Genomic DNA, 12,654 nt, shown 5'->3' on the forward strand with positions numbered 1-12,654 from the left:
ACATACTGGACAACTGTTTAATTAGGTACCAAACTACTAATATAACAACTTATATATAGCATTTCAGGAAAACCAATCTTTATGTCATGAGAGCTGAACAAGTAATTAATTCTTCATGATTAATGTGAAAAAGTACTATCCTTGCAGAACATACAAGAAATGTTTGTAAAGTCATATTCAGAAGCCTTATGCGGGAGACACTATAGCTTACTGACCCAGCAGCCATTGCTCCTCCTTTGTCAACAGAATCCCGATTTTTTTCATGGTACTTTCACAATTATAATGGGCAATGTTTTTTCCTTCTTGTGACAATCCATCTTTAAAAGGTGCACCTTACAATCAACAGAATTTTAGATTCAATATGATATGTGCCAGGTACTAGGTAGGGATAGAGAATAAAGCATAGTCCTCGTCTCTAAGGAGTTTACAATCTGGTGAAGAATGCAAGTAAACCAACAACTACAGTAAAATGTGATAGTTACAAAGAAGAAATGAAGGAGACAGTGCAATGAACACACAAGAGGAGGCAGCTAAATCCTATGGAGTGGGAAGAAGCTGACACGCAAGACTTCCACAGGAGGTTTCCAGACCTTTTACTACATTGTCAAGGATCAGTGGTCCTGAGATCTACTATCGAACTCTAGTAATTCCCAGGATAAGGAATATATTTTAGCAACATACAAAAGGAAAAGTATATTAGAATATATTGACATCAAGTGAAGAAAACATTTCCATAACTGGGAAATGGCTTTGTTCTACCAAACAAGATAACTCAGTAACCACCTTACCTGTCTTCTGGTAATTCAACTGGTTTAATCCGAAAGTCTCCATTTATGACAATTTCATGGGCTATGGTCATGTTAGTTACTCCTTTTGCTGTCTCTAGAAGTTCTTCTACTGTCACGAATCGAGGAGGACTAGCTATAACAAAAATCCAGTGTAAGAGGTCTGTTCCTCTAGATTAGGATTTCTATTAAATTAAGGAGAAGGTAGTGGTTCTGGTACCAGCTAATAATTTCAGTTATCCCTTTACTTATGAAAATATTCTGGCAATTTCAAATAGAATTTTACCTATTTCATATTCTTTTTTTTCTTTTAACCTAGAATCCTAAAAGCACAGATCATTTACAATACTCAAAACATCTTTTTTTTTTTTTTTTTGCCAGAACTGGTCAATGGAAAATGATTACAGTAAACTAAGACTTAGAAAAACTTTTTAAAGTTACTGATTATCACTTTTTAAAGTTACTCATTATCACCTTCCCAGCAAGTTGAGAGTTCATTTTCTAATCCCTATGCCTCCTGTCTACCCTAAATGGAAAGAAGACACCAGATTTAGGATCTTCTCTTTTGTTCCCATCAGCAGTTTACATTTTGCTCCATCGTTAACACTGTGCCTTGAACCAGTCTCCCCAAATTAAAATAGCCTTGAGTCAGGTGCTGTTTAAACAGTGCTAAAACCACTACCCTGTACAGGATACTAGGACAATATAAGAATTCTGAAGTTGACAAATGAACAAATTAGAGTGTGTGACACAAGAATCTGTAGAATGCAGGCCCACTGAATCAAAAACCTCAGAGTCATCTCTGACTTCTCCCTTTCCACTGCTCTGTTATCCAGGTCCTGCAGATTTTACTTCTGTGTCAACTGTGGCAATAGCCTCATAACTGGTCTCTGTTCTTTGCTTTCTTTTGATAAAAGTTTGAGATTTATCTTCCATAAAAAAAGTTCTCACAAATCTCCCCAGGTGTTCCAAGCCAAGGAACAAAGGGTAATTCCTACTTTTAAAAAGTCTATGATTAAATACTTGCATTTTTGGTTTATCAGTTATATCTCAATAAAGCTGGGTTATTTTGTTTGCTTTTTTAAAAAGTCCATGATAGCAGGTCTTTAGTTTATAACAGAATCACAGGGAAGGCTTATGAAGACAGATTGTTGGGCCCCCTCTCAGGGTTCTGATTTAGCCTGTCTGGATGGGGCTGGAGAACTGCATCTCTCATAAGACTCCAGCTGATACTGATGGTTTCAGAAACCACACTTTGAAAAGCACTGGCCTAGAAGATGATTATATTAATTTTATGTAATGGTGGTAAGATCTGGGCTTAAAATGAGATAAAAATGCCACTGGTTTACACAGGGTTTAAAACATAAAGATCTTCCTAGGTTAGTGAAAAGTTACTTTCCCTCTTCTTTTACTTTTTTCTTTTGCTCACCAGAAAAAGGAATCAAATCTAAGAGCTGGTCATATTCTGTCTGGTAAAAATCTTTATTTACTCACATAAGGGGAAGTTGAGAAAACTCACAAAATTTTTTTCAGCATTTCCAGGGAATATTAATAAAAATAATAAAGAATATTGGCTTTGTGGATATTGGTAAAATGCAATAAATATCTAAAATCAAGGCCCAACAGATCTTTTCAATTCTCAGTATTATTTAGAAGTCAATTTCTACCAAATTGATCTACCGATAAAATGCAATCCCAATCAAAATCCCAGCAAAGTTTTTGTTGAAATTGCCAGACTGATTCTAAAATTTGTATGGAAATGCACAGGACCTAGAAAAGCCAAAACTATTTTGAAAAAGAAGAATAAAGTTGGAGGACTTATACTAAGTGATTTCAAGACTTACTATAATGCTAATAATCAAGTCAGTGTGCGTCTGGCATGAGGACAGACATATAGACGAACTGAACAGAGGATCCAAAAATAGACTGATGCACACACATACATATGTATACTCGTGGTCAGTAAGGCAAGATTCGTTTTTTTACCAAATAGTGCTGGAACAATTAGAAATCTATAAATAACAGAGTGACCCTCAGCCCTTACCTCACATGATAAATAAAAACTAACTCAAAATGAACTGCAGACCTAAATATAAAAGCTAAAACTGTAAGACTTCCAAGAGAAAACACAGACAAAAATCTTTGCGATCTTGGATTAGGCAAAATTTCTTAGATAGGATACAAAAAGCTTAAAATGTAAGAGAAAAAACTGATAAATTAAACTTTACCAAAAGTAAAACTTTTGCTCTGTGGAAGACTCTATTAAGAAAATGAGGGACTTCCCTGGTGGTCCAGCAGGTTCAAGACTCTGTTCCCAATGCAGGGGCCTGGGTTCGATCCCTGGTTGGGGAACTAGATCTCGCATGTATGCCACAACTAAGAAGTCCACATGCCACAACTAAAAAAAAAAAGATCCCGCATGCTGCAGTCACTTTGGAAAACAGTCTCTCAGTTTCTTATCAAGTAAAACATACATACACTTACCACATGACCCAGCAACCCCATTCCTAGGTCTTTACCCAAGAAAACTGAAAACATATGGCTATGTAAAGACTTGTACTCAAATGTTCATAGCAGCTTTCTTCATAACATTCAAAACCTGGAACTAATCCAAATGTCAGTAACAGCAGAAGGGATAAACAACTGTAGTATAACTATATCATGTAATAGTACTCAGCAATAAAAAAGGAACAAACTACTGACACATGCAAAACCATGGATGAATCCTAAAAGCATTACCCCTAGTGAAAAAGTCAGATACAAAAGACTGTACAGTAGGGACTTCCCTGGTGGCGCAGTGGTTAAGAATCCGCCTGCCAATGCAGGGGACACGGGTTTGAGCCCTGGTCCAGGAAGATCCCACATGCCATGGAGCAACTAAGCCCGTGCACCACAGCTACTGAGCCTGCGCTCTAAAGCGCGCAAACCACAACTACTGAAGCCCACGTGCCAAAACTACTGAAGCCTGCGTGCCTGGAGCCCATGCTCCACAACAAGAGAAGCCACCGCAATGAGAAGCCCGCGCACCGTAATGAAGAGCAGCCCCCGCTCGCTGCAACTAGAGAAAGCCCGTGCACAGCAACAAAGACCCAACGCAGCCAAAAATAAATAAATAAATATTTTTAAAAACTGTTGCTAGATTGTTACAGCATTTGTGCACTGACGCTCTGTTACAGAAACTGAAAACCTCATTAAGTTAAACATGCCCTTTGGGAGCCTGCCAAACAGATTCCAAAATAAAATGAAGGTCTAATTCAGAATGGCTTACTCTCACCTTTCTTCACTAAGGGGTTCCGGGACCAGAAAAGTCTACACACTCTAAAGAGATGCTTCCAGTCACACAAGTGGATGGACATTTATTGAGGGCAGATGGCAAATGTCACCCAAAGAGCTACTATAGACTGAGTATAGTGAAGCAAGGGTAAAGCTTATCCACTGAACATATTACACTGTGTGGAAATGGTTTGTTACAGTATCTTCCTCACTAGATTGCAAGCTCTAGGAGGACGGAGAGCATGTGTGCCTGGTTCACTGCTGGACTCCCACTACACAGTGTGCACTCAATCAACACTGATTGATTAACTAAATATAGGGACACCATAATTCAGTCTGGTCTTGCACTTTAGAAAGGTAAGAACTTGGTGTCACCCGTTTATCTAATGAATCTCATAAGGACCTGATTTAAGAAACTAAAATGCTAAATGGGAAATATTAACTGGAATAACAATTGATGTTTTTCATCTGAATATGGCAACTTTTACTGATCAACTAGGTGATTAAATGCTAGAGCAAAAGGTACATTGTGAGCAGAGAATTAAAGTATATTAAAGGGACTTCCCTGGTGGCACAGTGGTTAAGAATCGCCTGCCAATGCAGGGGACAGGGGTTCGAACCCTGGTCGGTGAAGATCCCACATGCTGCAGAGCAACTGGGCCTGTGCATCACAGCTACTAAGCCTACTCTCTAGAGCCTGCAAGTCACAACTACTGAAGCCCGCGCACCTAGATCCTGTGCTCCACAACAAGAGAGGCCACCATAATGAGAAGTCCACGCACTGCAAGGAAGAGTAGCCCCCACTCGCCGCAACTAGAGAAAGCCCACGCACAGCAACAAAGAGCCAATGCAGCCAAAAATAAATTATTTTAGAAAAAGTATAAAAAACTCCAAAAAAAATGATACAAATGAATCTGTATACAAAACAGAAACAGACTCAGAGACACAGAAAAACAAACTTATGGTTACCAAAAGGGAAAGGGAGAGGGGTAGGGATAAATTAGGAGTATGGAATTAACAGATATAAACTACTATACATAAAATAGATAAGCAACAAGGATTTACCGTATAGCACAGAGAACTATATTCAATATCTTGTAATAACACATAAAGGAAAATAATCTGAAAAAAATATATATATATATACACATAACTGAATCACTTTGCTATACACCTGCAACTAACACAATATTGTAAATCAACTATACTTCAATTTTTAAAAATCACCATTAGAATAAAAGGGTAATATTGGTGCAGGCAAGATCACTGGTAAAGGCTAAAAATCAGTGAGTTGAAGTTTAAGCAGAAACAGGATGTCTGCATAGTCCCAAAGTATTGTAAGCAGATAGGGTAGGTGGTCTCCAGAGAAAAAGAACCAGGCATGACTCTCTTGACATAAGATGCCATTTTTGACCTAAGCCACTCTGTGATGTAAGCCTGGCCACAGTGCTTGCCCTTGAACAGATCTCAGTAATTTAGTAAGATATGCATAACAATGTGATACATATCCTTGAGTTCTGCAGGAACTAAGGCCCCCACTCAGGTGGAGGATGGTAACTGCATGCTGAGACCCCAGACTCGTCAGAACCGGAGGAATGATGACGTTGACCTTTTTCTACATTCTGTATCAGTTACTAAAAGTTCTGAACCCGAATTCCATTACATGCAGGGGAAGTGGGGTGAAGGTTTTTTCCCCACACCACCAAGCAATTCTCTGACACCAGACATGTGTTGTACAATTCAACTCAATTCTGACACTATCTACCTGGAGACAGCATCAGATTCCACAGGTTAAAGGCTCAGTCCTACAACACTGCGCCCCCTGCCACCACCACCCCCACTTCAGACAACAGTCCCAAGTCCAGATTGTCACTTTTTTTTTTCCCCCTAACTGGATACCTTTTATTTATTTTTATTTCCTGGCTGGGATCTCCAGTTCAGTTTTAATTAGAAGTAGTAAGAGTAAATATCCTTGTCTTGTTCTCAAACTTACAGGGAGAAACATTCATTCTTTCACCATTGAGTATGATGTTAACTGTAAGAGTCTGTAAATGTCCTTTTATATTTTGTGGATGTTCTCTTCTTTATTTGCTGAGAGTTTTTACCACAAACTGATGTTAAATGTTATCAAAATAAGTCTATTTGTTTTAAACAAACACATTATTTTGCTTCCTATGAACCAGGCACCATTCTAAAATGCTTTACAAATAGTATCTCATTTAATCCTCTAACAATCCTAGTAACATGAACTAGTTTTGAACTAATAGTGAATTACTACTGTCCCCATTCAGATAAAGAAATAGGCATAGAGAGGTTAAGTAACTTGTCCAAAATGACATGGCTAGTAAGTAGCAAGTCACCTCTGCTTCTGACAGACTGGCTATGGATGGGAAGTTCCAACAACCTCTCCTTGCGTTCAATTAATTCACTAGAGCAGCTCATGGAAGTCACAGAAACATTTTACATACTAGTTTACTGGTTTATTATAAAAGGATGTAACTCAGAAACAGCCAGATGGAAGAGGTGCATAGGGCAAGGTATAGGGAAGCAGTGTGCCACTCTCCCAGCACCTCCATGTCTTCACCAACCCAGAAGCTCCCTGAACCCCATCCTTCTGGGTTTTTATGCAGGCTTCATTACATAGGCAAACTTGATTAAATAATTGCCATTGGCAACTGATACAACATCCAGCTCCACCCTCCTCCCCAGAGGTGGGGGTGGGAGGGTGGGACTGAAAGTTCCAACCCTCTAATCACAAGGCTGAGTCCCCTGGCAAACAAGATGCCATCCTTCGGTTAGGTTACCTAGGTGCTTTCCAAGTCTAACAAAAGACATCTTTCTAGCTCTCATCACTTAGGAAATTCCAATAGTTTAGCAGCTCTGTGCCAGAAATAGGACGAAAACCAAACATTTCCTATAATAAATCACAGTATCACAGTTACCAATAGCAGTTCTACCCTTAAAACATTATTCTGTATTATAATTTGCAAGGCTAAAGGCTATCTTTTTGCTTTTAATTTGTAGCATCCCAGATGTGATTTTAGAGTTACTTATAAATTCAGTTTGGGAGAAATGTCTGCAAACAGCTAATTTCATATTTTATAAATTCTTATTTATGCTCTATGCAGGCAGTGATGTCTCCTGACCTGGTGCCCAGACTATGGGGTCTTAGTTTTACCACTGGAGTCCACAGCCCTATACCTACCTATTACTACAAGGAGAAAGAGCAAGAAAGCCAGAAACAATATTTTAGGTCATTGATTTTAAACCTCATTTTGATATGGATCTCTATGAGAATTTAATGAAAGCTTCCATGACCTTCCTCCTAGAAAAATGCACATACACACACATGTTGATACACTTTTTTGACTGTTCCTGGGTTCCCCAACTCTTGATCATGGGTGCCAGGATAAGTTGCCTTAAGGACATAACCACATACAATTTCAGATAGTCTAGTGTTGGCCTGACATTAATTTGGAATCATGCCATCAAACTGACAGGATGCCAAAGACAAGGACATTAATCAAAGAACAACTGAAGATCTAAACCAAAGGTACTTCTTTACCAGAAACTGCAAGTGATAAAACTACCATATTGGCCATAGACAGCCACATTACAGCTATCAGTCCTTGGTATCTTTAAATGCAACAGATGGGGGAATTCCCTGGCGGTCCAGTGGTTAGGACTCTGCACTTTCACTGCCCAGGGTGTGGGTTCAATCCCTGGTCGGGGAACTAAAATCCCACAAGCCGCGTGATGCAGCCAAAATAAAAATTTTTTTTTTATGATAAGTAAATAAATGCAACAGGTGACATGTTAGTAGCAGTAGTATTAACAACTAATGTTTACTGAGCATTTATTATGTGCCAAGCACTGTTCTAAGGACTTTACATGAATTCATTTAAACTTTTCAACGACCCTAATAGATAACATGTATTTTCCTCATTTTAAAAACGAGAAAACAGATGGTTTCTAACTATACATATTGGAGACAAGGCCTAACATGCATGATAGGCTGTTATTAACAGCATGTTTCCTTCCCTGAACACAATTTGACCTAGCAGTATATTTATCAAAATCTATGTGATAATAAACCACAATAAAATGGGGTCCACCAATGTTTGCTATAAGAATACTCTGTTGACTAATAAATTACCTGGGAGGGGCTTTTATCATTTTAAAAGAAACACACCTTAAACCCCAAAATGTTTGTACTTCTTCCAAATATGAAGGATTACAGATCATCTATACTTTAAAGAGATAACATCAACACTAACATTCTTAGACTATGACACCCCCTCTTAAAACTTTCATTTTTGCACTCACTTCAAAAACCTCGAGTGTTCTTAATAAAAGACATGAGTTGGAGCAACTGCTGGGAATGCATGCGGAAACTGCCACCCTTTCATCTACGAAGCCTGCTCCCTGCGAGGGATCTGAAACGACTTCACCACACACAGCAAAGTGAATCCCCTCAGCCTTGTGGGAACTAAGCCCCAGGCAGTGAAGTTAGGGTGTGGTGAACTCACTCACAGTCAAAAACTTTTTTTTTCAACCTCCACAAGCACAGTCCTGGCTGGGACCTGCCTTGGGCTTTTCAAACACTCTTTTAATTAAAGCTGCTATTTGCACTCCACCTTCCTATTTCTCAGAGCATTTCAGACAAACTGGAATGTCACTGAGGCTGGAGGAAAACAGAAATATTCTGGACATTATTCTAAAATTGTAATTTCTCATGCAATTGAAAACCCAAAAGTGACTAGGCTGTCAGTTGCTAATGCTAAAATGCTAATTATTGGCAATGTTATCATATTATTAGAACCTAGTTCAAGGTCACATGCACAAGGAAGCATAATAAAAATATCATCTGAAAACAATGAAGATATTGCTTCTAATCAAAGTCAAATGTGCTTACAGTGAGGTCTTTGCACTCTTTGGGTGCTAGGAGAGCCCGACTTTATTTTCTGTAAAGCTTCATCAGAACTTTCCACAGCATCTTCAAGGCCTTGCTCAGAATCATTTGATTTTGATTTTCCTTCTTCATTTATATTGGACTTGTCAAGGTTTTCAGACATTCTCAATTAAGTTCATTCACTTTCCTAGGGGGAAAAAGAAAACCAAAATGTTCTTGCTCTGACACTAACTAGCAATGTGACTCTGGGCAAATGATTTAACTTCTTTGGCTTTCAGATTTCTCATCTGTAAAAATCAATGGGCTTGCTAAAGTCTTATCCAGCTATAATATTCTACTTCAATGATTAAACAGACCACCTGTAAAATGACACTTGTAACTATCAAATTTATGGACCTGTACTTCAGAGAGTAACAAGTTTGAATACTTCTGTCCCAATCTGAATACCATGTCATGAGAACACAGGACCTTAAACTGTTGGGAGGTAACACTATAAACTGCCTGCTTCTATATATATATATATATATATTTTTTTTTTTTTTTTTTTTGCAGTACGCGGGCCTCTCACTGTTGTGGCCTCTCCCGTTGCGGAGCACAGGCTCCGGACGCGCAGGCTCAGCGGCCATGGCTCACGGACCCAGCGGCTCTGCGGCATGTGGGATCTTCCCGGACGGGGGCACGAACCCGTGTCCCCTGCATCGGCAGGCGGGCTCTCAGCCACTGCACCACCAGGGAAGCCCCCTGCTTCTATTTTAATCAAAGAGTGATTCAATTCTTAAATTCTTTACTTTCAGTCCTGAGAAGTGATAGGAAAACTCTGGAAATAATGCTTTTCATCGGGCTTTGAAGTAAACATACACTAGGCTGAGGAGTTGGTTCCCTGATCCTCTTATGTGGATAAGACACCTGGGGATGACAAACAGAAGGCAGAATCTCATGGAGCATTTAGGAAAAATGTGTGGGGCAAATTATTTTTGTTAACTCCTTGCCAGTCAGCAGGAAAAGTTGGTGAGTAAAGTAGGAAGTTGCAGACAACCATAATGTATGTGGTTGGGAGGGATTTTAATTGTCTTAGTTGCTGATTAGAAGAGGAGTAACACTTAACATGCTGGTTTGGGCCTGGTTAATAGAGGCCTGGAATAGTAACCTCTGAATTACTATAAATGGTTTTTGTCAAGTTTTTTTTTTCCCTAGAATTCTCTATTCTAAATGTGTTTCTAAGTAAGGGCAAAGAAAGACACAACATTTTCTGCATTTATAATACTGAAAATATTAGCATTTGTACTATCAACTTGGAGATCACAAAACATTTTCATAAGCACTAATCAGACTTTATTACATACCTGGATGTTAATCCAGGGATCAAAAGAAATGACTATTTTCAGGAGGTTTGGCAGACTCTCTTCTGTGCATTAGAAAAGAAGAATCACTTGATATAATTATCTGAACATCAGATACCTCCATTAAATAGAATGAAGCTATTGGAATTGACATTTTCAGGCCTGTATTATTAACATGAAGGTTGCTTTAATGTAGTTCCCGTTTACCTTCCAGCAACCCACTCCAGACACCCATCTCCTCGGTCCTAAATCCTGTCTGGCTCTAGAAATGCTCCAAGACCCAAAAGATAACATTACCAGCATATTCTATGAGAAAGGACCAACAAAAACACTTCTAATTTTATCCTCTTCATATGCTGGGAATTAGCTCAGAAGGATGAAGTAACACATTCTGTGCAATAAGGAGGAAAATCAGGATTTCCAGGTCTTTAATACTAAGTTTAGTAAACTAACCCATCCTTGTAAAATTCGGCTCAACGCCTACCTCCTCCCAGGTCATTTCCCAACCTCACCAATGTTTGCACCTTTCTCTGAACTCCTGTAGGGATGGCTATTAGACATCTGGCATTCATCATTGCCTTAAATCCAATTCAAAATATCCTGATTTAAATAGGAATACAACGATGAAAAGGCATGGTCTAGAGAGGGAGAGAGACAGTCTTACAAGGAAATATAGTGAAACTTAAGCGTTAATGGCATTATGACATCACTAGGGGAATACAGCAGAGGGAGAAACTAATTCTGCCTGGAAGGAGGCTGAGATAACCTTACCAGAAAAGGTGACATTTGAGCTTGTCTTTTTGAAAAGAGTAGGATTTCACCCAATTAAAAACAATCTGGAGAGAATTCCCTGGCGGTCCAGTGGTTAGGACTCAGCACTTCCACTGCAGGGGAGACGGGTTCGATCCCTGGTCGGGGAACTAATATCTGGCAAGCCAGGCTGTGCGGCCAAAAAAAAAAAAAACCAAAAAACTATCTGGAGGTGAAAAGGGGGCCCTTTCACACAAAGGGCAGCATTTCACTCAAAGGGCACAAGTGAAAACAGAAGAAAATAAGTAGACGAACAAGCAGCAGGTGATGAAGGAGAGATGGGTTGGGGTCAGATGGTAAAATTACAAGTTCTTATTTTTTAAAAAACGCTTCAACTAGATTTTTAACTTCTTAAGGGCCAGACCAACCACATTCCCTACGTATGCTCCACACATATAAGTATATCCTTCAAACAGATACCCACTAAGTATTTGTTGATAGCTGTGTCATCACTTTAATGTCAGTTTATACGGGACGCATGGGCGTTGGTCTCAGACATAGCTGGGTTCCAATTCTGGCTCTTTACTAGCTGTGTTAACTTCAATTTCCTCAACTGTAAAATGCAGCTACCTGCCTCTTGGGTTTGGGGGACGTGTAAACGAGAGAGCGTACATAACGACAGCTGGTGCACAACAGGCTTCCTACAAATGGCAACTATAATTAGAGGACTACAGGATGCAGCGAGGAACCATTTAACTGCGTACAACGTGCTCATTCACTCAACAAGCCCCAACTCCTGCTATGCCTAAAAAGGGAACCGAGGGATAGAAGACCCTCGCACTTGCCGTGAAGACCGTCTATCTGAGCCGCAAGCCGAGCCCAAGCTGCTCACAAGAGTCTCCCCCAGGAGAAAGGGTCTTTCAGCAAAAGAGCTCTGTCCAGCGCCGGCGAGAATCACCTCCCCTAGCACTCAGCTCCACTCACACCCAGCGTCCGGATTCCCTTGTAAACAACTGTTTGGGCCGGCGAGGGAGTGGCCGGGCCGGGAGCAAGCAAAGGAAGCGGGGCGCGCCTGGAGGACGGCCTCGAGGGGTGGGACAAAGGCCGCGCTAAGACTCAACCCTCCCGCCTTCTCTGCCTCTTCCTCGCCTCCACCCGACATCGCCGGTAACTGACCGACAGAAAAAGGCGAAGAAATGCCTGTAATCTCGACCTTGTTCCTCCCGTGCGGGCCCCGCAGGGCTGCCAGCCTCCGCTTTCCTCACCTGCAGCGGAGTCGGCGTCCTCCCTCCTGCCGCTCGGCCGGGAATCTGACGGGGGCTGGCGCCGCGGCGGAGGCGGGGAGGATGCGCGTCGGGCAGGGCGGTTCAGCCTCTGCCCCTCCGAGGCCGCACCCCTCACTGCGCTGCGAGCAGTCCTCCTCGACCGGCTCGGGTGGGCAGCGGCGAGCGCCGCAGCTCCTCAGCCTCGGACAGCGGGAGAGAGCTCTTATCCCGGTGGCGCCGGTCCCACGCTGGGCGACGCCATGTTTCCGTACGGAAAGGCGGGAGGCGCGGCCGGATGCCGGCGGAGAGAGCCAAGTGGGCAGTGACTC

The 12,654-nt window shown here is 41.0% G+C and overlaps 1 protein-coding gene across 13 annotated transcripts in view; it reads right to left on the minus strand.

The window, feature by feature from the left end:
- TCP11L1 (t-complex 11 like 1) overlaps nucleotides 1-12,654 on the minus strand; it is a 33,498-nt gene extending 20,844 nt beyond the window's left edge. For 2 of the 13 annotated variants that reach the window (XM_033410132.2, XM_033410084.2), the window contains exons 1-3: nucleotides 12,326-12,615; nucleotides 8,974-9,157; nucleotides 789-921 (exon numbers count right to left, since the gene is read on the minus strand). In XM_033410132.2, the coding sequence (XP_033266023.1) occupies nucleotides 789-921; nucleotides 8,974-9,133 (293 nt within the window). In that variant the 5' untranslated portion in view covers nucleotides 9,134-9,157; nucleotides 12,326-12,615. The other 11 variants (XM_049714223.1, XM_033410113.2, XM_033410100.2 and 8 more) reach the window with 11 other exon arrangements.

Source organism: Orcinus orca, chromosome 8, assembly GCF_937001465.1.
Source record: "Orcinus orca chromosome 8, mOrcOrc1.1, whole genome shotgun sequence".
NCBI lineage: Eukaryota > Metazoa > Chordata > Mammalia > Artiodactyla > Delphinidae > Orcinus > Orcinus orca.